Here is a 24,931-nt window from a genome sequence, read left to right as displayed (position 1 = left end):
GTCAGTGGCCCTTTGCCACTTACGGGCTCAGACAGAAGAAAAAAATATCTGGGGGAGCTTGTTACTTCCGGGGAAGGGAATAACCTCAGAACGGCTTGGTCTGCCAATATCGCTGCATCTCCATGACCTGGAGCGTCCCACAATTCAACCTTTGCCCCCCGCGCCGCAGCGCAAGAGTCAAGACTCTGCTTTAGCAACAAAATGATGGGGAGGTTGGTGGCGAGGGTGGCCAATGGCGATGCCGAAATTCTTGCCGGTTGGCCTTAGTGCACATCCTGACAGGAGAACCTGGAGAACCTGGGGAACTAACCTCTGTTGCTTTGTTTACGAGTAATAACAAAATAGGGGCAACAGCTCGTACTATCAATATCCTCAGACACCGCGCTAGGCCAACCCCGCGATTTCTCCATGCTCCCCAGCTTCTTCGTGACATGTATAAGATGGGGGCCTCTCCCCACTGTCATCCTGCAAGAGTCTGTGCCTAGAACGGTCTTTGCCAGTGACCACAAAAGTCCAGTCTTGTCTTTTGATATTGAGTTATTACTTTGCTCGGAATCGGAATCGGAATCACAGTGAATCACAATCCCTTGCCTATCATGGCACGCAAATATCTCGGAGGGTCTGGACAGGCCTTGACCGTTTGGGTATGTCAACCATACAATCCTCACCCACCCGCTAGGGAGTCCACTCTTGATTGATGCTCGATATCTAACCCGGTTTGACAGATTTCCGTCGCTGCTTCTACCGTCCTCGTTTTCTATGGTTATGATCAGGTATGTTCCGTTCTTCTTAATGCTCCCCTTCCAATTCCATCCCAAATACTGACAGAATTAAGGGAGTTTTTGGAAATGTTCTCGTCGGAGAGGATTTCTTACGGACGATGGGATACCCAAGCACGTCGCTGCAGGGTACCATGACCAGTGTCTATAATCTTGGCTGTTTCTTCGGTGCCCTCTCTACTATCGTCACAGGCGACATCCTCGGTCGACCCAAAGTTATCTTAGTCGGAAGTACTATCATTGCATTGGGAGGCATCATCCAAGCTGCCAGCTATGGCGCCCCTCAAATGTTGGTCGGCCGTGTTGTTGCCGGTCTCGGTACAGGCATGAACACGGCCACAGCTGGTGTGTGGCAGGCCGAGACTAGCAAAATGGGAAGTCGTGGAAAACTGGTCATTATCCAGATGGCAAATTGTATCACGGGCTTCTCCATTTCTAACTGGCTCACTCTTGGATTCTCATTCGCATCCGGCAGTGTTGCTTGGAGATTTCCCCTTGCTTTCCAAGTTTGTACGTCTACCAACCCCTCACTCAGTCTCCTGGAATTTCGAAAGTTAACATTCTTGCAGTTTTCACCGCAGTAATCTGGTGTCTGTGCCCATTCCTACCCGACTCCCCTCGTCTTCTCATCCGAAAGGGTAAATACGACGAGGCATACGAGGTATTGGCTGCCCTCGAAGGAGGTGGCGCGACGGTTGACTCCCCAGCCGTTAAGACTCAATTCTCCATCATTAAGGATGTTCTCGACCGTGAGCAAATGGAAAGTTATACATGGTTCCAGTTACTCAGTGGCAAGGGCCCAGCGGGGGTTCTTCGACGGATGATTCTCGGAGCTTGGATGCAGGCTATGAACCAGATCAGTGGTATTAATGTCACGAGCTACTACATGACATACGTTTTTATCCATGCTTTGGGCATTAGTGAGCTGAGGTAAGTCGACTTTGAGCTATATCCTACTATAATGGGGACTGACATATTTCAGAGCGCGTATTCTCGCTGCAGCTGGCTCCGTCGACTATCTACTCTTCTCCATCCTTGCTTACTTCGTTATCGAACGTTATGGTCGCCGCACAGTGATGATGACCTCCGCAGCCGCATGTTCGATGTGCTGGATCATCATCAGCATCGTTCTGGCATTAACGGACAAACAACCAGAGAATTCCTACAACTACGGTGCCGTGGCAGTAACATTCTTCTTCGTCTTCTGGGCCGCGTTCGGCATGGGTGTCCTAGGTGTTCCATGGCTATACCCCACTGAGATCAACGCTTTGGCAATGCGAACTAAGGGAGCCTCCCTCGCCATGGCTACGAACTGGATTTTTAACTATATGGTATTTACCCCTTTCACGCCGAACCCTTAACAGGTTTATTAGCACCACGAGAACTAACATCCTCCCAGGTTGCAGAAATAACACCTTCCGGCATCGCCAACCTCGGCTGGAAATTCTGGATCATCTGGGCCGTAATCTGCTTCGCCTTCGTTCCCATAACCTACTTCTTCTACCCTGAGACCGCGAACCGCTCTCTCGAGGATATCGATCGCTTCTTTGAGTCTAAGCCCGGCATCTTTATCCACAGGAATAAGATTGGCACACAGCTGAAGCGTCCTGCTATTTATGTGGAGGCAGATCTGAGAATTGAGGAGCAGCAGAGAGAGAAGGACCAGATCAGTGCTGTGGAGGTTGAGAAAACTGAGGGTGAGAAAACTATCCAGTAAGAAGTGAGAGTTGAGTGGAATGACACGGGGGTGGGTATTTTGGTGTGGATATATCTTAAGAGGCTCCGTGGGAATGGAGAATCTAAATCTAAATCTAGACGTTAGAAGGACAGTAATTAATATACAGTATGATACCCCAATGCGCATGCTGCACCTTCCTTAGACTGAATATATATCCCCTTTCTGCTTACATATACTTTCCACCAAGGATAACCACTGTATAGGTTTCACTATTATCACATGTCACATCTTTTAGCCTTTTTCAAATTTCGGAAGGAATTTATTTTTATTTTCCTTTGCTGACTTTACTAAACTCAATTGCTACGCAAGAAAGAAAGGAACAAAAGAAAGCCCGATATGGGATTCCCGGCTTATACTATAAACCAGTTAGAGCAGGCCACACTTGCAGCCCGCAAAAATTTCAAGGACAGCGAGAAAGGAAGGCTTTTTTGCAATCTAACCGATCCTCATGCTTCGTCCAGCGTGCTAAGAGGCAAGAACCCACTCGCGATCATCGAGTTGACCTGCCCCCGAAGCCCCCGAAACCCCCGAAGGGAAAAGGGAACTCCTGGGAAGAATTAGGGGCATCACTATTCGTGGGAGGGGGCATTCTGTGACGCAGCCGAAAATGGTCTACCATCCTGGATACTTTGATCCATTCTCTTCAAAAAGCCCCGCATCTTGCACGAAGACTCCAGCCACGAAGACGCGAGTTGGGAAAATTCCGCCTCGACGTCGTAGCTCCATTTTATGATTGCTTCGGGATTTGGAGCTTCATAAGACTGGTTCCCAAAAGTGAATGAGGACCGTCTTTGTCTTGCTTCAACTTCATCTTGTCTGCGATTTGCTATCTCTATCCCCATTCGCATCATATTCTCCGCCTTCAGGAATTCGAAGGGTTTTAAGTCTACCAACGCAGCTCTAGGGAGTCCTGGCCCTGAGGGTAAAAATAATCCCCCTGTTTGTGAAGGATTTGAGACTGTAGGTGTAACAGGTTGTGATGAGCTTTGTGGTCCAGAGACCCCGCCCAGGGAAGCATTCCTCAGTTGCTGCTGCGAGTTTGACCCGGCGGTAAAGGCACCGCCTCGCCACTGAGAACATTGGCCTCGGGCACATCCGGCATTGCAACCAAAGAGACCGCACGAAATCTGCGGATAGTCTGGCTTAGGCTTAGGGCTAAACGTGGAGTGGGTTGCCTCGAGTTCGATATTGGACCCAAAGAGCCCTGTCACCTGCGGATGGTCTGGCTTAGGCTTAGGGCTAAGCGTGGGGTGATTTGCCTCGAGTTCGATCTTAGACCCAAAGAGCCCTGTCATCTGCTGAGGGTCAGTTTGGGGACCACCTCCACTCGCCTCTTTAAGGGGTTGGGGTCCTAGGGGTGTACCCCAAGGATACTTGCTCGACTGCTGAGAGTGTTGGCGTTTACCGCCAAACCCTGCGGTGGGTTTGCTCACCCTAATGGGTCGCGGTCCAAAGAGTGGTGAGGAAGGAGTTTCCTCTATGGCCTTCGCAGCCTGGCACTCATCGCACTCCAAGACCGTAAAAAGGCCTCTTCTCGAGAATTGCTGTTTACATATTTTGCAAACGGTCGGGTACTCCATATCTAGAGAGTTTTGCTATTTTCGAGTTTATATAGGTCCTCTCGGAGCACTGTTCTATATTATGGTGGCTGTTGCTCAATACAAGCTACGTTGTGCCTATAGGAATAATAAATAAGACGGGTTTTCTTGTAGCGGCCGAGTAGACAAAGACCATTAGTGATACAATGAAGCAAGGCTTGTTATATCGGATGGCCCCAATCATGTACACAGTAATATTAACTAAAAACCACAAAGGAATCGAGATTAGATTTCACACTTGAGACAAGTTACAGCCAGCCGTCACGGGTTGTAATAGAAATCGATGAGCAAACGTGAGAATATCGTAACTGCATTCCTCTAGCACTGCAAATAAAATTGATATTCATTTATTTCTAACACACTAACCCTTTTTTCATTCCATCATTTCTCGTCAGCAGTAGTCAACTCCCCAAAAATAGCATCATAAATCGCTTTTCCAACACCAGTAGCAGATGCCGGGTTTTGGCCGGTGATCAGCCTACCTCCCCTCGCAACGACGACCTTCTCGCCCCACGCCTTATCGGCCTTGACATAATTACCACCGCTCGCCTCTCGCAGCTTGTCCTCGAGGCTGAACGGCACCGCGGACGTCAAACCCACAGCATCTTCTTCCTCGTTGGAGAAACCGGTTACGCGTTGTCCGTCGATGAGATAGCCGCCCGAAGGAAGTTTGACATGTGATAGAGCTACTGGCCCGTGGCATACGGCCGCGATAATCCTATTGTGGGCGTAGAATTCGTTTATTAATTTTGAGGCTGTAGGATCCTGGGCGAGGTCGAACATTGCTGTGTTTTGATGTCAGTATCCCATAGATTATGCAGTAACTAAGTTCTGAATCGAGAGGGGCGGGAGAAGAACATACGGCCATGCCCCCCAACAAAGAAAATCGCATCAAACTGCCCCGCCTTCCCCAGAAAGCTCTCTAATTTCTCAGTCTTCTTCCACAGCTCCTCTTTCTCCTTGAGGAATTTAGTGCTTATCGGGTCATTCTTGAAAGCCTCGACGGATGCAGGGTCAAGTGGCGCCTCACCACCGGCGGGAGATGCGACTGTAATTTTCACATGTGGTGCGAGCACTTCGTAGGGGTGCGAGAATTCAGGCTAGTTGAGGTCTATTAGTCCTATATTCTGCGGCGCGTGGGATAAATGGCAGAACAAACAAGATACCATCCTGTTGGTTTCCCTGTATTCCCCAGCTTATCGTGCGATGTGAGGACGACGAGGACCTTTGGCGCCATTGTGTTACTCGGTAATATTCTATGGTTGCTGGACAAATAAAGGTAGATGACACAAGAGCTTAGAAGAAAATAATATGGTGAGGTAATGTAAGCGTTAACCTAGACTGATTATCTTATTTGGAGTAGAACATTCTCGATTAGACCATAAATAAACGATGACCTCAAGCTCCAACGACCCCGCGATGACGTCAAAGATACGGGTGGCGCCACTTGCCGAATGCGGGGGTGGATGGGGATAGGATGGCTTGGCAGCGAAAGGGGAACTTCAAAGTTAGATTTGAACTGCAAACAGCATTCTGCCTATCTCACAGCCTGACAACACGTCCTAATCACCCCAAGTACCTTGCGGCAAAACTAATGCCTAGTTCTTCCCTCGTGCCTTTTCCAAAGAAACAGCAAAACAGGAATCTCACGATCTTCTCACCGCTCTCCTTACTTAGGAATCACCAAGCACAACTCCCCATTCTCCTGGTACCACCCTCCCCCACGGCCCGGAGAACGAAATGCTTCGGTGGAATCCCCGGACTCGCCGGGTTACTTGATCTCTAGGAGGGTTCTCCAATAAACCGGTTTGCCCGATGACCGCTTGCGGGTGGTGGGACACCGGACGTGGGTCGGTGATTCACGGGATTCGGGGATGTTGCAGTTTGATATTGGGGTGAGAAATCGGTGTTTGGTGTTGTGTCACTAGGTGATCGCGCGCTTTTATGGGCATGGTTGCGATGGCTTGGTCAATCAATCTTGGCTTCAACTACAGCTGACGGCACTATATTCTACAGCCCTATGCAACTAGTAATTAGGTTATTGAAATGGGGGAGATGGGCTGACACGCTATGTTACACCTTCAATGATAAACGTATAGTTATTGGAGGCTTCAGGGTGAATTGCTTTTGCTCGAGCATCTAGGAGATCGCTGCAGGGGCTGTTATCCTCGTCGAGACCAAAACGGAGGATATATCTCTACGATCAAGTGGTTTCGACGAGAAAAGTGGTGCGACAAGTGTCGATTAAAGTCATTGATATAATTATCCACATAGGGCAGGTCTACACATAGCTAAGCTGTTCAAAATGAGTCGGCTGGAGGTTAGAATTTGGATGCTGCCAGGAGAGATCTGGGTTATGCGTTCGCAATCCATTTCCTCAGCCCCAACCAAGGTATAGGTGTTTGTTCTGAAACCTTAGTATGACGTGGAAAGTGTACGAAGTAATAACGGCCCCTGGCTGATATGCAATCCCCGAAGGCTGGCTATGGTATATCAACTACGAATCAGCGATTTCGAGGGAAACTACCCCGCACTCAGAAACTTTGCCATTGCCAGACCACGGTAGAACGCAAACGAAATATATGACGTTCGAAAAAGAGGCGCTCAAAGTAAAACATAATAGAACATCATGTCATAACCCAGGCTATCAGCCCATAATCAGCCCATATTTCACGTGTCCAGCTAGTGGCTACACGCAAAGTGCCCGCAAAGGACAATTCGCTATAAATCGCGAGGCATTCTCCCCAGAGCTATCTAGATCATCAAATACTCAAATTCAAACCTATAAACAACAGCAGCCAAGCAACCTTGAAACTCGAGAATTAGTATCAAGACAACACGATGGCAACAACCCCAGATCAGCTCTTTAGCATCAAACGTACAATCATCGATTATCTCCAAGACGAATCCGGTGCGACTCGATATATTGATATTCTTGGCACCTACAGCAAGCTTGACGCGGCGAAGGCCGCGGCGCGAACCGCACTCACGGATGAAGGCTACATCAAGGACGACTTCCCCACCTACGATGAGAACGATGGTAAAAAGCAGTGGACACATGGGGATGGTGTCATAGTCTTTGCAAAGATGGGTTCGGGCCAGGAGCTTTTAGTCGCTATTGAGACAACTCCCAATACCCACAAGCTCAAGGGGGACGGTTCCGGGAGAGTAGACGGCCAGCTCTATTACGGTAAGTACTTGGGATCTACACGGCACAGCCGACGTAAGAGATTGCAGAAGCTAACTGAGTCCGGTCGGTAGTCCTCCAAACCACGATCAACTACGACGCAGATCGCAGCGGCGCCGCCCAGACAACTGAAATTGAAGGCATATTCGCAGATCGCCACGCGGCTGAGAAGGTCGCAAAGCACACGTTGCTGGCTCCGGGTGACGACATTAAGAGAAAATCATACGCCGAATACGATGATAAGGCGGCATTCAAGGGCGAATGGCCATATGGAGATGACTGCTTCGTCCATGCGGTTTCCAACACGGGCCAAAACTTCATCGTTAAGGTCAAGACCCAACCGCATTCGCACGGAAACCACTCTTGCAAACACCATGAAGGAGGCCGCTGCGAGTGTAAATGTAAGCCCGGCGAGAGTTGCAAAGAGAAGGGATGCAAGCATCCAAGTTGTGGCTAGTAGGCTGGTCACACGATGGTGATATCGGGAACGATGACAACTGCACACTGGAAGTTGGTGGTATCTTGCAACTAAAAATAGCGAAAACCATGTACAGTAACGAAAACGCATAAAACGTAAAGTTTTGGGGGTTGGTTAGGGGTGTTTCTTTGGACGTGGGCAACAGGGAACATGTACCGTAACGTCAATGACAATATGAAATGGAAACCCGCGCTTCCACCAATATTTCGTCTGCGAAATGGGCGCGGTGCTGACTCTTGATGCTAGATACGATCAATATAATGGGTCCCCGAGCACTCCGTATAAGGCATGTGATCCTCCCTTCCCATGTGGGGTGTAACGTTAGATTGGACCCCCAAGCATCTTCGCATGAATAGATAGGAAGCTGGAATCCTCACCTATCTCGTGCTGATTCGAGCCTCCATCAATTAATACTTCGTACATGGTCCACGCCAGACGCACCGTCTGACAGTCATACTCCAGTCAGCATCCCAGAAAACGCCATCTCGAGATCCGATCACGATGCGCGATAACCCGATGTTGCACACGATGCTTCGGAGAAGGGGGGACCACCAACCACACGTTGCGGCTTACTGGACAGCAGCATGGCAGGGCGGCGTCTGGGGCATTCCAGCTGCTATATCTCGCCGGCGGAGGGAGGCCACGAGGCTGCATCAGCGATTTGTGTCCGTCATGGTCAAAGCCCAATCCACCACTGGAATTCGGGGGGATGGGATATCCGATCTCTCCCGGTGACCGAGTTTGTTCCAGATGGCTGGGCAGGTACTGTACCTCGTACTGTAATCGATTTCTGAGTACAGTACACTCGCCGATCCGGAGGCCGTAGGCCGTAGGCTGTGGGAAGTATCGGTGAAAGGGAAGATGACTCAAAAATGGGAGTCACGGATCCTCGATGTACGTCCATGTACTGTACATCTACATCTACCTATGGGATGTTTATTAGAAGCATCAGAGACACTTCCGTAGATTTGTCATCGGAAACCCCGGAAACCAGGCTGATTTGTGTTTCTTGGGAAGCTGGGGGCGCTCATTGACCTGAATTACTGTACTGTGAATTCCTTACTCGTAGCTGTACTTGGCGCCTTGCACCAGGCCCATCGGCCATCAGACGGTCGAAAACCGGCAATGATTTTCTTTTCTGGGTCGCATGGGGCGGGAGGCCTGGGTGAGCGGCTTCGGGTTGCCTGATGGGCGGTAATACTCGTAAACGGTCGATACAAGGCTCGAGGGGCCAAGGTATAAGGGATTTCCAGGTGCCACCTGTCCGGTGTCGTGTGTCTTGTTCGCCTTGCAAGTTGTTGTCGTCACCGTTCGCTACGATACCCCTATCCAGGATTTCCACGCGCTTTCACGGTGGCAACAAGGTTCAGCTGCCGCCCAGCCACCGCGTCGAGAAAAATACGGATAGGTGTATATCAGAATCGCTCCCCGCCACTTTCGAGCTTTTCGCCCTGTATAACCAAATACTTGAACATAGCACCTATGTACACCGTGCCTCGATAACTATACACAGCAAACCAAATCCTATTCATAAGAAAGGTCTATCTCAACACTATTCTCAAAAATGGCCGCCTCTCACACCAACTCCCCCAACCGCAACTCCGCCTCGTCGTTCTCCTCCACTCACTCCAACCAGTCCAATACATCCACGCACTCTACCTCGTCGGAAAAACAGCAATGCTATCTAATCTCAACCGCCTCCTTGGACTCGCACGCCGATGCGCAAGTGGACTTGGATGCTGAGACGTGGAAAGAGCCGTACACGATCGATGACGCGGACCTGACGTTTGACGGAAAGCCCTTGAACATGCTGCACGAGGAGAATCGTTACTATGCAGAGCATGGTTATGGTGGTGAAAAGGTAGGTGAGCTATGTCTCGCGTATTTCGTTTCCCTCTGCACTCTTTTATATGTTTTACCGAGGTGCTTCAAATTGTAGTGCCGCATATGATGTAGTGTATTGAGAAACTGAATCGTTGGTTTATTTGCTCCTTGTATTCTTGTCTCTGTCTAGATATTCTCAAGTCTTTAATCTCTAAAGTTAAAAGAGCAAAACCACTGACCCCTAACCAGGAAGGCTCTCGCGGACGAAGTAGACGGAGCAAGAAGTGATTTCATGCTATTCCATCATGGAATTGTGAAAACCAACTCCAAGCGAAAAGGATCTGAGGATTTACCTCCCTTTCATCCGCCCACCGCCCACCGCCCACCGTCTATCACCATAACCTCAACGAACCGAGAAATTATCATGCTCATGCCTAATCTGTGGCAATCTGCATTATCACTCACTAGTACCTGCCCAGCGGTTAAGGGTAACGGCCATATGCTACGGCGGGGTTTGTCTTGTACCTTTATACCCAGGACTGGAATTGACGTTTGCGATTCTGGCGTTCCGTATTATCCTCTGCGTACTGCAAGGGATTTGGGATATAGTGGAGAGGAGACTCGAATCTGATGTTTGAGATGAAGACTACAGGGTAGGGGAGTTTGGGAAATAATTATTGGATGAACGAGGATGATGAATGTGGAGGGGAATTGTGGAAAGCAGTGGAGAGGGATGGAAGAAGGGAGGCCCCAGAGTTCGGTGGGTTTTAATTAACTTCTCCAATGATACCCAGGAGTTTTGGTTTTCGTACCGCATCTACGACGCACAGCATGCTTAGAGCTGGTCGATTTGGCGGGCCTGGGTTGATGGGGTATATATCGTGAATAGGTAGAGTTGGTATTGAAACTTTTAGATCGCTGATCACAGCTATTTGTTGCTGTTCATTCTGTCCTTGAACGACTTACTATGGATGGGAATTGTATTAAGAATAATGCTGAGAAACCAGACCGAGGAGACTAGATGATTGGTATCAAGTTATATATTGGTAGCTACTGAGTACCCACAAACGTATGAGGTGCCTCGCTAGATTTTGGCAACGGCCAGCGTTCTCCATTATTCAAGATACAACCTAAACATTTGTTTGCGGGCTCATCAGTCACCATCCGCTCAGCCGTTATTCCCAATCTCCTAATCACCCACCCTCCATCAAATTATGTCAATCTCTTCTCAACAGTCTTCCAGTTAACCACATCCCAGACAGCACTGAAGTACTCGGCCTTCCGGTTCTGATACTGCAAATAGTACGCATGCTCCCAAGCATCAATGCCGAGCAATGGCGTATATTTACCCACCACCGGGTCCTGATTAGCATACGTCTTGATGAGCACTTGACCAGTCTCGTTATCCTTGACCAGCCATGCCCATCCACTGCCCTGGATGCCAGCGAGTGCGGCATTGAATTTGGTCTTAAAGGTGCTAAAATCGCCGTAGACACCGTCGATTGCAGTCTAGACATATCTTTGTTAGCCATTGCTCGTGATTGATTCTAGGTCTCCGCAAAATGCGTTATGCGAATGCATAAACTCAAGAACCATATATGTATAATAAAATAACCTCGTGTACGTACCTTCACCCGGCCTTCCGGCTCTCCACCCCCGCCATTCTTAGCTGGGGCGAGATTTTCCCAGAACAGGGTATGATTAACATGACCGCCACCATGGAAGTTGACCAAGGGCTGCAGGGCAATAGTCGAAGCGATATCTTGCTTCGATTGCGCGGCTGCCAGCTGCTCCGAAGCGGCGTTGTATCCATTAACGTATGTCTGATGGTGGTTCTTGTAGTGAAGCTCCATGATCTTGCCGGAGATAGCCGGTTCCAACGCACCGAAGTCGTCTGCATGTCCAATTGTTAGAACAGCTAGAAATAAAGCATAGCGACATTAAAATTGGAGCTGGGAAAGGTAAACATACAAGGTAGGTCTGGTAGCGTAGCCTTCGTGCGAACAAAAGTCATGCTAGCCATAGGAGCAACTTTCTTCGTAGCTCCGGCTCTCAGCGAGGACCGCGCAGCTGCGCTAGTACGACCAAGTATGGCAGACATGGTTTCGGATATCAATTGATGTGATTGTAATGTGATTGCAGCTTCACGGTTCGTGTGCAGTGAAGGAAGTAGTGGTTCGGGGGAATGGAGTTGGAGGTTGCGGAATAAATTGAATATTCTGGGGATCTTGGAGTACATATAGCGAGTCGTACTTACGTCACCGCAGCGCTACTGTCATTGGCTGCCGAGGCCAAGAAAACATCGCCTGAGGTCGCGTTTGGCACTACGTAGTAAATAGCTTGGCCTACGGCGCGTCTCCCTCCATAATATGTGAGCGGCAACATTCATGAACATCATGAACATGGTGACAACCGCAGGACGTCTATAATTTTCCCAGTCAGTTGTCCTCAAGCATAGCATTTTCAAAATGTCCTATTACGACATCGATGCAATTTTGACAGATGCCCAAGTAAGCAGACAATCCCCTTCGTCTCCCCCTCTAGCTCAACCCCACTAACATTACATTTTCTTCTCCTAGAAAGTTCCCTGCACCTTCGAACTCGACGTCCCCTCCTTAGGCTACTTGGACAATAATGCTGGCCACACGCTCAGGTCTGGTACTCGTGTGGATCTGCCGCTCTGGCTCGCAGAAATGCTCGCCGTCTCCGCGCCATCCTCCTCGAAATCTCTCGTGACGCTAGACATACCACCCAGTCTTGCACCCCGCGTCATGAATGCGCTCAAGGCAGACCCTAAGAGTGTCGATCTACGAGCATTGGCCCAGCACTTTTATGGCCTAGGTGCTAGGATATTGGAGCTGTTTGAGGAGGAGGAGATCTGTGATGTTCTAATGGAGGGTTGGAGGACGAGGGCGGCCGAGATTAGCGACCATGCAAGTAATGCGGGTCAGGGACAACGAGGCGGCGGGGGCGGTGTCGGAAGTGATGGGGTGGAGTTTTTGAGGGGTTTGGATGAGGCTGAGAGGGGGTTATTTCGAGTACAACATGATAGCTCCAAGGCGATCAGGGTTTGGATGGGGGAGACGAAAAAGGGGTGAGGCATGGTTATGGGTCTGGCGGACGGTGTTACGGTGACACGGCGTTTGGGAGACCTAGGGCGCAATGACTTTTTTGTACGTATTCTGGACGGCATACAACTTCTTTTTGCAATGCCTAAGTACTGTAGCTAATACTGTTTTAAGCCCTTCGAATATTACGCTCCACAAACGCTGTGTTGATATTAGACCTATCAACGGGCTGCGAGGTATTGCGGTCGCTGAAGGCTTTCGGCACTGGGGCCAAATACTCGGCTTCCACATTATAGCCTGTTCTCGGATGCCTGAATAGTTGACTGGTTCTTTGGAAGAGAGTGATTCCTGGGCCCCCCTATATTTTGGCCCTTGGTGTGTGTATACTTACAGATGCTGGGCCCAGAGGCTCGGGCGATGCCGGCGAGATATTATCACCTAGGGGAAAGGAAGACGGTTATGATGATGAGCCCCCGGTTATTGCCGTGTCGCAGATGAAGATTATACCGTGTTGGACTGATGGGACTATATTAAGTGATAGCAGACGTAGGGAGAAATTGTTGGCTGCTTTGCGTGGAGGCTACCTTGATAGGGACTTCCCTATGGCTTTGGGTTGGTATCTCGTAAGCTCCAACGCATATTGCCTTTCCCACATCTCTTCAAGGAAGGCTTTGTGGTGCGAATTTGATCTCAGGCCACCAATTTAAATGCGAATGGGACTAGAAGGGGCTATAGAGGGAATCATAATATGGCTGGAATTGTTGTTTTGGAATAGTAGACTGAATATGCGTGTTTCCTCACGTACTTATATCACCGATTCGCCTCCTGCACGGCCTTACATCGTTGCAATGGGCCTGGTATCAGATTTCACCAGATGAAAACCCCCCAATATGCATAACAAAGTCTGGCCATAGCCTAGCATTTTGCCGGTTCAGTATTTGTAACAACTAGAGCGGAAACTAAATATTTTGTTGAAATCGAGTAGGCTTATACCTTGTGGTAAGCTTTCAAAAATCCAGAAACGTCATTATTCATGTAATGATAATTTTACAATACGGTGTCATAAGGATCCTACTATAATTCATCCTTAAAAGTTTCTTGACTGCCCTCTTTAGAGTCCGGTGTGTTGTCCCCTCCACCATCCCCTCCACCATCCCTTTCACCATCGCCTCCAACATCGCCTCCAACATCCCCAGTCTCATCCTCGTTCTCATCGTCAGTGCCAACAATGCCTAGGATTTCTCTTGTCTCCCCAGGCTGGTCAACAACCTTAATTTCCCACCCCTTGTCTTTCGCCAAATTCTGGACCTCCTTCTTTAGCTTCTCTACCATGCTAGGATCGAGGTCCATCTTTGCCAGTTCAGCATCGCTTGCCATCTCCACCTGGCCCCCTTCGGCTTTGCTCTTCGCTTTCGCAATAACCTCTATCTGCTTGCCGAAATTTTCAGTTCCGAAGCCAGCGGGGATAGGCATACGCTGTCCCTCTTTATTCATCCACTGCCCTCCCCCAACAATAACGCCTCCAACGTTGACCTTCTTGTCTTCAGGTTTTTGGCTGGCTTCGAGCCCATCCTCCAGTTTCTTTAGCTGGACCCGATACTCAAGTTCGTCTTCCGGAACGACGGTTCGGCAGACGATTGGGTAGGCTTTATTATCTTTCGGTGGCATGAACGCGACGTCGTTACACAGTCGTGGTGTGTAAACTACCATGAGATAGGAGCAGGTTGTAACCTCCTTGATATACCCAATGCGGTCTGAGACATGTAGATTGCAGTGGTATTGGACCTCTACTCTCCGTGGTTTACCGGTCAGATCACATATCGTTCCGCCTTCCATCTTTTGCACCAAGTATCTCGAATCGCCATTGATTTGCAGTTCCGTTTTGGGCGGCGCAGTTTTCTGACCTTTCCTTGGCGCTATCTCATTCCCCCATTCATCCTCCTTGCTTTGACTCCCTTTCGCCCTTCCAAGCACGAACTGTTTCGTAGACATATCCCGTTGCGGTGGCAGCGCAGGTTTGCCGGGTTTGGGGGGGAGTTGATGGAATTGGGTGATCTCAGAATTGTAGCAGAAAGCATACGACCACCACCCGGAGACATAATACAGACAATTGCCTTCGAGATCTTGGAGCAATTCCCCACCACGGTTGGTGGCCCGCGCGAGCTCTTTCTTTTCAGCAACGCGGGCCTCGGCCTCCGATGTCTCATTCTTCGGGGGTATATGAACGATGGGAATTGTACAAAGAAGTTGCTCGCCATTCAAATACATGGTCTCGTAGCTTTCGCGCGCAGGGTCGAAGGCCGGATCGCCCGTAGATGCGTGGGATTTGCTGTAGGCATGGTCGTGGGACTCGATACTTTTCGTATTTGAGGTTGTGGGAGGGGTGTCTATTGACGAGGAAGCTTGGTCGAGTACAAGATCTGCTGTCGTCTCGGAAATAAAGGAGTCTGAGAAGATAACTTCATACTATTAATTGTAAGCTGAGGGCAAAAAGTCAATGGGAACTTTATGTACCTGGGGGAATGCAAGTAGATCGTCGTGCACACTGAACCCGGTCTGACTTGCGAGAGCTACTGGAATGGCGGCCAGTAAGGCTGAATTAATTGAGCGCATCTTGCCATATGGAGCATGGAAAATACGATTGGGTTAACGCATGATGGGAAAGATTTCTTTGAAGTTCCCCTCAAAGTATTGGAACAGTTCTGTCCAAGCTGTCATCATCGCGTGCTTATCAGATGCACTGTGGCGCGCGCTGTGGCTGAGACGCTACGAAGCGCTGGGCTACCGGTATATATATCGAACTAAACCACCATTCAGTCTACTTCACCATTTGTTATAACATACACATCTACGTAGTACAGATAACTATTCTCATTTCCCCAAGATCATAGCGTGGGTCCTTGGGGTCCTTGGGTTCAATGTATATCTACCCCGTTGCTAAGTACTTCGTCTATGAAAATATGAAATTAGACAAATCCCTTCTCATGTCCTCCGTACCTCGCCCATGAAATCCTCCCCAGGGAAACTCAGATGACTTAAATGCTCTCGTCATTTTCAATTATTTTCAAGATAGGCGGCCCTTGATAAGCTCCACCTTTAAGTTAGCATTGCATTCTCCTCTATGCATAATGCCGGTTTCAACAGCTGCATTTTATCCAGCTCAAAAACTATATCATGGGCGGCCAGTTTCACAGGCCACAGACGGGTATCGAAGGGTTCAGTCACAAGTTTCAGAAACCCTCGCATTACGGGGTACAAGTTTAGACGCTCTAAACATCCCCCAAAATTGACTACGAACAGTAAAACTATACGAAGTTTGAGACGCTTGGTAGCACAGTTTTGGTGACACACCTCATATCTTCTCAGCCAAATGGGAAGCATGGGAGGAAGGGCCAGGTAGCTCAGATCATGTGCCGACGGAGGCCACCACACTTGAAGGACACGACGAGGAACAGGGCCAAGCTCAAAAATATCGTCTCGACAGAGTTGCCCAAGAATCCACCTCGTCCCAACATTCATAGCTCAAGCGTGACTTAGAAATTATCGATTTTCGGTACGCCTTCTTAGAATGCCTACCTGATGATATCTACCTCCGGAACTCGGCCATAAGCGTACTTTGAGAAAGGTGCTCGATTAAGCTGGAACAAGCGGACATGAAGCAAAGAGACCAGCGTCGGGCGTCCATGGAAGCTTGGCCAGGCGAAACAGCATCGATCCTGTGAACATGTGCCGCCAAGGGGGGGATGGGCATCATCAGGGCACTGAGACTGTTCTGACAACCTTTATCTCCAAGCAGATAGTCTGGCCTGGCACCCAGACCATAGCCTAACATGCACACCAAAGTGCTTCTTCTCCAACGAGAAAGCTACTTCGCGATTCTGCTGGACGGGTGGGTCAAGATGGTCATGGTCGGTGTACAATGTGAAGGCGTGGTTGGGCGGCGCTACAGAGCCATCGCGAGAGCAGCATCAAATGGTGTTACAGTCGACATGGCCACGTAGGTACTACGTACGTAGTCGTCTCTGCTCTCTTGGTCATAGCGAGAATTTTGCGAGCCATGGCCAGCCATGTTCAACATCAACGGCAGATAACTGGTGGGGGAGGAGGAAGGGGGAAGGGGAAAGCAAACCCGGATCCTTCGGGCTATTGAATCAAGCGGAGGGGAATCAATCAATCACAACGGTCGACTTCGGTGAGGCGGACTGTCGGCGGTGCGTTTGCCTCGCTTTTATGTCTTGGGCAACAGATAGATGACCAGTGAAACCTGCTAGGCCAGCGGTGATTCGTTGCTTCACTCTTTGGATCGCAAGCCGACGAGCAATGGCGCAGCATTCGGGCTGGGACTGCAATGCGTGGCCACGTCGTGTCCAACGTCCTCGCCCATGGGAGCTTGTCTGGAGAAGGTCGAAGCTTACAGCAATGCAGCATGCAGGCTGCAGGCTGTAGGCTGTGAGTTGCGCCCGACGACTGGAATCATTGGAGGGAAGATGCTTATGGCCGGCTGCCTGCGCCCGTGCTGGGAGAGGACTGGAGATTGGAGATAAGAGCACATTCCGGAGAACTGCTTTTTGGAACCGGACAGTTCCCCACGGCGTACCTACCCCCGAGGACCGTCCAGTTCAGCAGCATACCGTGACATGAAGCTATTGGCCTCTTAAGGCTTAGCACATAAGTTGTATTGACCACTCAGTTATTAACCCCGACCTTATTTATATTTGCAATACTATCAAGATCCTTGAATTTAAGTCTTAAAGTAGATTAACTGAGTAGGTAGACTGGTACTAGTTTTAAAAACAGGACTTAGTCTATAGATTTTAAGTTTATAAGTTAGCCACAATTCTTAAGGGCGTACTTGGTAAGCACCAGGCCAGTAACTACTCCATAAGCATACGAGAAGACCGGCTTAAATTAAAAGCAACTTATTAATATACAGTATGTGGAAGTGCCCAAGCGGCGGAGGATACGATGCTGTATTGGTGCTGTACCACCCTCATCTGTACGACGATCATCCCGGATCCCAACACCCACCGAGACATTCCCATTCCATCGTGATATTCACACAATAATCCCTCACGGTCCAATCACTACAACTGTCTTACGCCCCTCCAAGCCTCCCCGGCTGATCGGTGGACAAGGGCATTCTGACAGAGCCCCATCGCTCACTGTGAAATACTTAGTTTGTCTGCCTCCTCCATCCCTTCTATCCATCCATCTGTTCCTCCCTCACGCCTTACTTTTGCGTCTGCAAGCACCCAAACGCTCATCACTTATTTGTTCGAACGATCAGTCCGAACCGCCAACATAACGCCTTCATTGCTCGAGCAGTACAGCTCTTCAGCAGTACGTTTGTTGTTCTCTCCTCTCCCTCATCCGCTCCCGTTATTTCTGCACCAAAGAAGTGTATGGTTTGCTGACGATACGGGGTACAGGTTACAGTTTTGTCCTCGGCCACCGAGGCCATTTGACATCAAACCTCTCTAACACCCCCCCAAAAGACAGCGGCCCACCATGCCAATGGATCTTCGGCTCAACACCACCCTCGATGCAGACCAACGTCTCCAACAACTCCTGGCCAGGAAAGCCGAGATAGATGCTCAGAACGCACACATCCAGGCCGAGATTGCGGCTCTCTTCCCTCCCAGTGCTCCGTCATACCAACTCCCGCGGTCTCCTATCAACAAGCATCGTCACCGTCGAGGTGTAAATGTCTCCCGGAGCATGTCCAGTAGCGGGGCCACCATGGCCCGGCAACACTCTGTAGGACAACTCTTTGGTCCTGTTTCCATACCTGGCTCTAATGATACTTAGGATCTGAGCGGAGCACCACCCCCACGATCAAGAACCCTCTCCCAACGCTCGGCACCCGCACCCTCGATGGCCCGTACGAACTCGAGAGGAGCCTCTTCAGCATCCAGCGGCAACCTCGGGTTCACCCAAAGCGCCGCGATGCCGCCACCCTTCCCTGCCGAATCTCAAGAAAGCCTGGCGATGGAGACCTGGATGAAAGACCAATCCATGAACACCTACGCCTTCTCCCATCAGACTTCCGGACCTCTACGATCGATATCGCAACGGGGACACACGCTCGAACAGGTCGAGGAACTGGATGTCGGCGAGGACCCGAGTGAGTTTATCTCGCGAACAGTAGGCACACCAACACACGCCTTTAACGAATATTCAACATCATCTCCAGCCTTGCTGAACAGCAGCCATCTTTCAGCCGGCTCGTTCTATGGGGCAACACCAACTACACCCACCACCGACACCCTCACGATCGCAACCACGCTGCAAAGTAGCATGAGTCAACAGAGCCATGAGCCTGTGCTCGACAGCTTTCAGATGATGAAAGTTAATTCGAACGCTTCCTATTTCACAGATATCAATTCCCCTGATCACCATATGTTTGATCATGTCAATGCTTCGTTCACAACTTTCCAGACTCCCCGTTCGTCTAGCGAGGAGCAGAAACATCTTCTTGCTGGGCTCGGTGGTGCAAGTCATGACTCTCAATTTTCACATTCTTTCCCCTCTGCCGATGCTTTAGTATCTCCTAGTTTTGGTGCGAAGATGGAGAAATCCCAGTCGAGTGAAAGTACTTCTTCGGCTTCGTCATCTAGAAGTAAACAGCGCCTGCTTGCTACTGTGGCTGCTGCGCGGCCGTTGAAGCCGAGAGGCGGCGACGATGAGAATGATATGTCTCGAACAAGTTCGTCACGAGCGACCAATCGACTCGAATCGGAAGACGGCTCACAAGATAAAGTTGCTATCTCGAAGCCTACCTATCAACGCCCAAGACACGATCGAGTCTTTTGTAAGCAGTGTGAGAGCCACCCAGATGGGTTTCGCGGCGAACACGAACTGCGACGGCATCAGGACCGAGAGCACAAGCCAATGGTCAAGAAATGGGTTTGCATCGAGCCAACCACCTCTGGTCACCCCAAACCTGTCGTGCCTTTATCGAAATGCAAGGCATGCTGTCAGCAAAAGAAATATGGCGCATATTACAATGCCGCTGCCCACCTTCGGCGCACGCATTTCAAGCCAAAGGCTAAGGGCCGAAGCAAGACTGCTAAGGGTAGTGGCGGCGAGAAACGTGCTGGGAAAGGTGGCGGCGATTTGCCCGTCATGGCTGAGTTGAAGTTCTGGATGAAGGAAGTGGAGGAACAGGCGACCGAATACCCCCGCACAGCCTCGCAGGAGGATGTCGACGATTCCGATGACGAACCGCTTCAGAATGACTTCGACGATCAGGTCTTGATATCCGAACAAACATCGGGCGGAAACAACTTCGACGAATCGTTCCTCACTCATACATCGCCGATTCCCAGCATCTACGCCGCCACAGGCAACGACGCCTTCGTGTCTAACGATCTAGCTTCTGAACAAGGTTCATTTGCTAACTCGTCAATGTATGGTCATGACAGTTTTTCTCATTTCTCTCCCAGTTTCTCGAACGACGCCATGGCGTTCTTCGATTCTTCTCTTCCTCAAGCTTTTGATGACCAAGCCTCGGCTGGTCTTGATTTTGCTTCTGTAAATTTTTCTTTTCAGTGATTTAGTAGTTCTCACTCTCGATTTCTTTGATGGGGTTTTATCCATCTTCATACAAGTTCTAAATAGGGTATGGTACTAAGGTGTGCAATACTTCTCACTTTTTTCTACTTTCATACATCATCATGTGTTACTTCATCATGTATCTGGTATATTGCAATTCATGTTAGATGAATTGGGGCGTTTACTGGGCATGAGATACAGATTATCATGAGCATATACGATGTCACGCGATACGAATATCTCGAGGTAGAATTCTCTGGTTATTTGGGAAGGCTGTACAGTATTAAGCTTCTTCTGACACATTTGAAAATCTGTCGTCAAATGTATATATTATAATGATAATGTTGATACGATACAATATAACCTAACATACTCGAACGAGAATCGTCCTGCAGCCCTACTCCTCAAACCTGAAACGACTAAACTGGCGGCTTGGGAAAGAAGGCGTAATTGTCCGACTTGGGCAATCAGAGAATTAAGGCATCAGCGCTTGATGCCTCCTTAGTAGTTATCATATAGTCCGTGCCGTTCCTTCGCCTTGTAGCCTAGCTCATAGCGGCCCGCCAGTTCTCCGACTATCCGAGACATTGACTCTGATGACACATTTTCGTCCTGGAAGTTTAGAACTAACTATGTGGCGTCTACTGGTGCTACGGACATCTCCAGCGCCTTCATGGATGCAAAGGGTCTATGTGTATCATGCGGAGATACACCGAAGAGTATGTCCAACCAATAACTAGAAGTAAAAAAGATAGTTAGTTTTGGCTTTGGCGCTTTCAAGTCAAGGAAAAGCCGGAGTACGTAATTAAGGAGGTCATAGGTACCTATGTATGTTGCGGGGCTTATCGAAGATAAATATTTCGCACAAGCGTGGCTTATCCTATTGGAAGTGGTGTTCTGATATATACGAAGTAACAAGCCACGCTGCTGACGGCTACTAGGTATGCAGGTGGTAGCCGTGACTCGTGGGCCGTTAGGTTCCTAGCTCCGTTGGTAGAAGTGGCTTATCTACCTTCGGTAGGTAACCGACCCCATATCGTGGTGCCTTCCATACCTAGGTAGGTACAGTAGGTATAGTAGGTTCCTTATCTATTGACCTGCTACATACGGAATACTGTGCTCTTAGGCGATTAGAGATAGTATATTAATAATATGTTCGGGGGTATATTTTTATACATTAGCACCGGGCAAAATCAGATACAGAGTAAGGGATCAACAGAGCGTCCTATAGATCTTCTTCCACCTCGGCCACACACTCCTATCCTCCCTCCACCGTTGCCTTATCAACTCACTCTCAAACTCATTCCTCCCCGTTCGCAAATCTATCTCGTTAACCCTCACCCACCTCGTCCTGTACCAAACCTTATATGCAACATAAAATAGTAGCACAACAGGCATAGCCAGATACGCCTCGAAAAAGTTGGCGAAGCGTTCACCGACACCCCTGACATTACTAGATCCCGCAGGCGCCACAGCGACCCAGAACTGCGCCGCGAGAATTAGAAGCAGGCTGACGAGCCCGACCCATGACCCTTTGGTGCCGATTGGTGAGCGGTAGATAAGGTCAGTTAATAAGTTACCTTGCAAGACCCAAGCTTTGCGGAACTGGATGTGTGCATAGCAGATAGAGAGCCACGTGAATATAGAGGAGAGGCCCGAGAGCGCAAGAAGCCAGGTGAAGGCGGGCCCTTGGATAGGTGAGACATAGAGGTAGGAGAGCAAGCCGACCAGAGACGCGATTAAGATACTGACTAGCGGCCGGCCTTCGCGGTCGACGTAGGCGAGGATACGTGGTGCTTGGCCCTGTTCCGCGAGTGCCTGCATGGTGCGTGTTGCGCCGCTGGAGAGAAATATTAGTATTCTGGTTGGGCTTTGGACGGTGGGGAGTAGATCCCTTTCGGGATAATAGGGCTGGCCTGTACTTACTACATGGAGGAATTGGCAACGCTCAGAACAGCAATCATTACTACAGCGTTCATAACCGAGTCGAGGCCTTGAATCCCGGCGTCGGTGATGGCGATTATGAAAGGAGACGATTTGCTGTCCACATCATTGCGGCCTAGCAACCGTGGGTTGGTGTATGGGACCAGCAAACCAACGATGGCGATGGAGATAACGTAAAACTAGTCATTCCAGTCAGTTGACGATATTTCGGGCCGCCTTGTGGAGGAACATACGACTGCAATTCGCCAGAATACTTGCTTAATGGCTGTAGGCAGCGCTCGGCTGGGGTTTTGCGTCTCTGCTGCTGCGAGACCAACGAGCTCTGTCCCAGCGAACGAGAAGGCAGCGGTGACGAGAATATTGGCGAAGCCTTTGAAGCCACCGTGGAATGCCCCTGGATCTGCCCAGTACTTGCCACCGATATAACCCGAATCTGGTGTGCCAGCACAGTTTATCACTACGCCCAGAATTCTGCAAATATCGTTAGTTACATGAAGCCTTTGTTTGTTCAGCTGTTGTTAGTTACTCACATAAACCCAATGACAGCTGTGACTTTCATTATAGAGAAGCAATATTCAGCTTCGCCATAAATCTTGACTCCGAATAAATTAATCGAGATAATAAGGGTTAGAAACACCGTTATAGAAGCCCATCCAGGGATAGGCAATGACCAAAACTCCAGAACGATCGATGCTGCCATTATCTCTAGTGGCATAACGAACAGCCATTGCATTGCATAATTCCAACCGGACGCGAAGCCCCATGCTGGATCGATAAATCGGGTAGCATAGGCGGAAAATGAGCCTGCGACGGGGAATGTGACAGCCATCTCCCCAAGAGCTTGCACGGTGCAAAACAATACTCCGCCGATGAGAATAAAGGCAATTAGGAGCGACGCTGGCCCTCCGGTGGCAAGAGCTTCGCCCGAGCCGATGAATAGACCAGTACCTAGCGGGTTTTGCTGTCAGCGATTATAGTTCCCCATTCGAGGCGTGGTTTGAATAGTCACCTATCGACCCGCCAATTGCTATCATCTGAAGATGTCGGCCTTTCAGCTTCCTAACCAGAGGCGAGTTTGCAGTGTTGAATGCTGCAGCTTGCGCATCGAACACCCTCCCATTCTCGCCAACCAAAGGCTCCGCGACCTTGCGAGGAGGACCACTTCGGAAGCTGTCAAATACCTTCGATGATAAGACCTTTGCACCTTCCGGCCGCCGAAGTAGAGGGGAATCGGCGGAGGACGAATCCGCGTAGCTCTTAGTGGTCTCCATCTCTGTTATGGAGAAGTTGTCCAGCTTGACGTCTTGCGCCATTACAGTTTTTGTCGTTGAGGATCAAGGGGTCGTTGGGGGAGGGTCAATAACAAATAGGTATGGAGAGGTTCGCGGCAGGCAGGTAGGAGGGGTTCCCTCGAGGCCGTGATGGCGGGGGTTTTTTTTTTCGTGAACTACCGCATCGACGATACTCGTAAGTACCGTAGGTATGTATCTTGGCACCGTTACTCGGAAAATTGTGAAAACGTGGCGATGTGGTTTGATAGCGGGGACAGGAGGAGTGGTGGAGGTTCGAGAGACGACACTATTTAGACTCTAGAGCAGCCCACGGACAGAACAGCTTCGACCTAGTGGGCTGTGGCGGGTGCTTAGAGATATATTGGGAGTCCGACTGGGCAACGCGGAGAATTTTGTACTATTGGTATTGCTCACGGCCTGGTCCCGGGCCCCTAATATCAATATCATGTCGGGAGCATGGGGAAACGCTTCCTCGGTATCAAAGGGCAAATCAACCACCAACCCCACAGACGACCACAAGCACAACATCGTTGGTGCGGCGATTCAGCCGATCGCCAGTAGTGCCGGTATCACATCACATCATGGGTGGACCCTTCAGCCACGCCGCGCTTGCGGGTGGCTAATACTGTAGCCTGTACTCCGTACGGAGGAGTCTATCAGTAGTACTCTACGAGTAGCGTGGAGGGTGCTGGAGTGTGCTAGACTGCTAGACTCCGGAGAAGGACCTTGGTGGCTTTCATTGGTTTTGGTGCTGTACGTGAGAACGGTACCGAGTACCAAGCACGTTTGAGCATTCCGGACGCATAATACGCCTCCGCACGGAGGATGCCATTCTGGTGGAAAGCGTGTGCAAGGGCACGAACGAGCCCGCGCAAGACGAAGGGGAAACGCGCCGGCGAGATCGAGCCTATGGGAATTAGACCGTCTACGTGATCCGGCAGCAAGTGCAACAAGAACTCGCTTCCACGCCAGACCCCGGCTTGAGACGCGGACAAGTTGCGAAGTTGTTGATACTTGATAGGGAGCAATAGGTCAACCATTAATAACACATATGACAATGGCTGGCCCGTGTGGGAACTTGGGAGTCCGGGGTGTTTCGAGTTGTTGACTTGTAGGCTTGTGGCTGGTGGTACTTCGTCGTTGTAATTATAATCATTATTATTTGTCTTTACCATTCAGCCACTGGGACTGGGAGTACTTGGGTAGAATAATGGCTGCCTCATCATGTGTGGGGATGGGCTGTTACTTGCTGCGTGCTGCTTGTTGGTTGCCACCTACTGCTCTATTGTATTACCTGCCAAGTTCCAACAGTTGCATTAGCCGGGACAGCACCTCTACTATCACTATCAACCATCCCAACCACTCTCCCCATCATCATCCCCATCCCGATCCCAATACAGTGTCCGCTCCGGCATACGGAGAAAGTACTCGACACTCTCAGCCCCGTAACCCGCAGCTCCGTAAAGTCA

At 49.7% G+C, this 24,931-nt stretch overlaps 10 protein-coding genes across 10 annotated transcripts; 5 read left to right on the top strand and 5 right to left on the bottom strand.

Annotated features, from left to right (window-relative positions):
* Positions 1 to 596: 596 nt before the first annotated feature.
* Positions 597 to 2,496, top strand: BP5553_01128 (uncharacterized protein; the record flags this gene model as incomplete). The annotated part of the gene is made up of 6 exons (XM_032009751.1): positions 597 to 644; positions 726 to 773; positions 836 to 1,289; positions 1,349 to 1,709; positions 1,762 to 2,110; positions 2,179 to 2,496. 6 exons carry the CDS (start codon positions 597 to 599, stop codon positions 2,494 to 2,496), a joined length of 1,578 nt encoding a protein of 525 aa, XP_031873805.1.
* Positions 2,497 to 3,086: 590 nt separating this feature from the next.
* Positions 3,087 to 4,097, bottom strand: BP5553_01127 (uncharacterized protein; the record flags this gene model as incomplete). The annotated part of the gene is made up of 1 exon (XM_032009750.1): positions 3,087 to 4,097. One exon carries the CDS (start codon positions 4,095 to 4,097, stop codon positions 3,087 to 3,089), a length of 1,011 nt encoding a protein of 336 aa, XP_031873804.1.
* A 399-nt stretch (positions 4,098 to 4,496) lies between these two features.
* Positions 4,497 to 5,352, bottom strand: BP5553_01126 (uncharacterized protein; the record flags this gene model as incomplete). The annotated part of the gene is made up of 3 exons (XM_032009749.1): positions 4,497 to 4,900; positions 4,978 to 5,215; positions 5,275 to 5,352. 3 exons carry the CDS (start codon positions 5,350 to 5,352, stop codon positions 4,497 to 4,499), a joined length of 720 nt encoding a protein of 239 aa, XP_031873803.1.
* A 1,604-nt stretch (positions 5,353 to 6,956) lies between these two features.
* On the top strand, positions 6,957 to 7,872 carry BP5553_01125 (Uncharacterized protein; the record flags this gene model as incomplete). Its single annotated transcript, XM_032009748.1, has 3 exons — positions 6,957 to 7,305; positions 7,377 to 7,703; positions 7,763 to 7,872. The coding sequence occupies 3 exons, from the start codon at positions 6,957 to 6,959 to the stop codon at positions 7,870 to 7,872; spliced, it is 786 nt and encodes a 261-aa protein (XP_031873802.1).
* Positions 7,873 to 9,344: 1,472 nt separating this feature from the next.
* Positions 9,345 to 9,892, top strand: BP5553_01124 (uncharacterized protein; the record flags this gene model as incomplete). Its single annotated transcript, XM_032009747.1, has 2 exons — positions 9,345 to 9,641; positions 9,854 to 9,892. The coding sequence occupies 2 exons, from the start codon at positions 9,345 to 9,347 to the stop codon at positions 9,890 to 9,892; spliced, it is 336 nt and encodes a 111-aa protein (XP_031873801.1).
* Positions 9,893 to 10,816: 924 nt separating this feature from the next.
* Positions 10,817 to 11,705, bottom strand: BP5553_01123 (Superoxide dismutase; the record flags this gene model as incomplete). Its single annotated transcript, XM_032009746.1, has 3 exons — positions 10,817 to 11,113; positions 11,233 to 11,522; positions 11,576 to 11,705. 3 exons carry the CDS (start codon positions 11,703 to 11,705, stop codon positions 10,817 to 10,819), a joined length of 717 nt encoding a protein of 238 aa, XP_031873800.1.
* Positions 11,706 to 12,072: 367 nt separating this feature from the next.
* BP5553_01122 (DNA replication complex GINS protein psf3) lies at positions 12,073 to 12,702 on the top strand (the record flags this gene model as incomplete). The annotated part of the gene is made up of 2 exons (XM_032009745.1): positions 12,073 to 12,114; positions 12,184 to 12,702. 2 exons carry the CDS (start codon positions 12,073 to 12,075, stop codon positions 12,700 to 12,702), a joined length of 561 nt encoding a protein of 186 aa, XP_031873799.1.
* Positions 12,703 to 13,746: 1,044 nt separating this feature from the next.
* BP5553_01121 (Uncharacterized protein) lies at positions 13,747 to 15,285 on the bottom strand (the record flags this gene model as incomplete). The annotated part of the gene is made up of 2 exons (XM_032009744.1): positions 13,747 to 15,138; positions 15,187 to 15,285. The coding sequence occupies 2 exons, from the start codon at positions 15,283 to 15,285 to the stop codon at positions 13,747 to 13,749; spliced, it is 1,491 nt and encodes a 496-aa protein (XP_031873798.1).
* A 2,895-nt stretch (positions 15,286 to 18,180) lies between these two features.
* BP5553_01120 (uncharacterized protein) lies at positions 18,181 to 20,226 on the top strand (the record flags this gene model as incomplete). Its single annotated transcript, XM_032009743.1, has 2 exons — positions 18,181 to 18,429; positions 18,481 to 20,226. 2 exons carry the CDS (start codon positions 18,181 to 18,183, stop codon positions 20,224 to 20,226), a joined length of 1,995 nt encoding a protein of 664 aa, XP_031873797.1.
* Positions 20,227 to 21,230: 1,004 nt separating this feature from the next.
* On the bottom strand, positions 21,231 to 23,483 carry BP5553_01119 (Amino acid transporter-like protein; the record flags this gene model as incomplete). Its single annotated transcript, XM_032009742.1, has 6 exons — positions 21,231 to 21,280; positions 21,519 to 22,066; positions 22,153 to 22,349; positions 22,404 to 22,641; positions 22,701 to 23,118; positions 23,180 to 23,483. 6 exons carry the CDS (start codon positions 23,481 to 23,483, stop codon positions 21,231 to 21,233), a joined length of 1,755 nt encoding a protein of 584 aa, XP_031873796.1.
* Between the last annotated feature and the right edge of the window lie 1,448 nt (positions 23,484 to 24,931).

The sequence above is a fragment of the Venustampulla echinocandica genome (assembly GCF_003357145.1).
Source record: "Venustampulla echinocandica strain BP 5553 chromosome Unknown scaffold_0, whole genome shotgun sequence".
Taxonomy (NCBI): domain Eukaryota; kingdom Fungi; phylum Ascomycota; class Leotiomycetes; order Helotiales; family Pleuroascaceae; genus Venustampulla; species Venustampulla echinocandica.
Note: the sequence above shows the minus strand (reverse complement) of the source record. Positions and strands in the feature narration are given on the sequence as shown.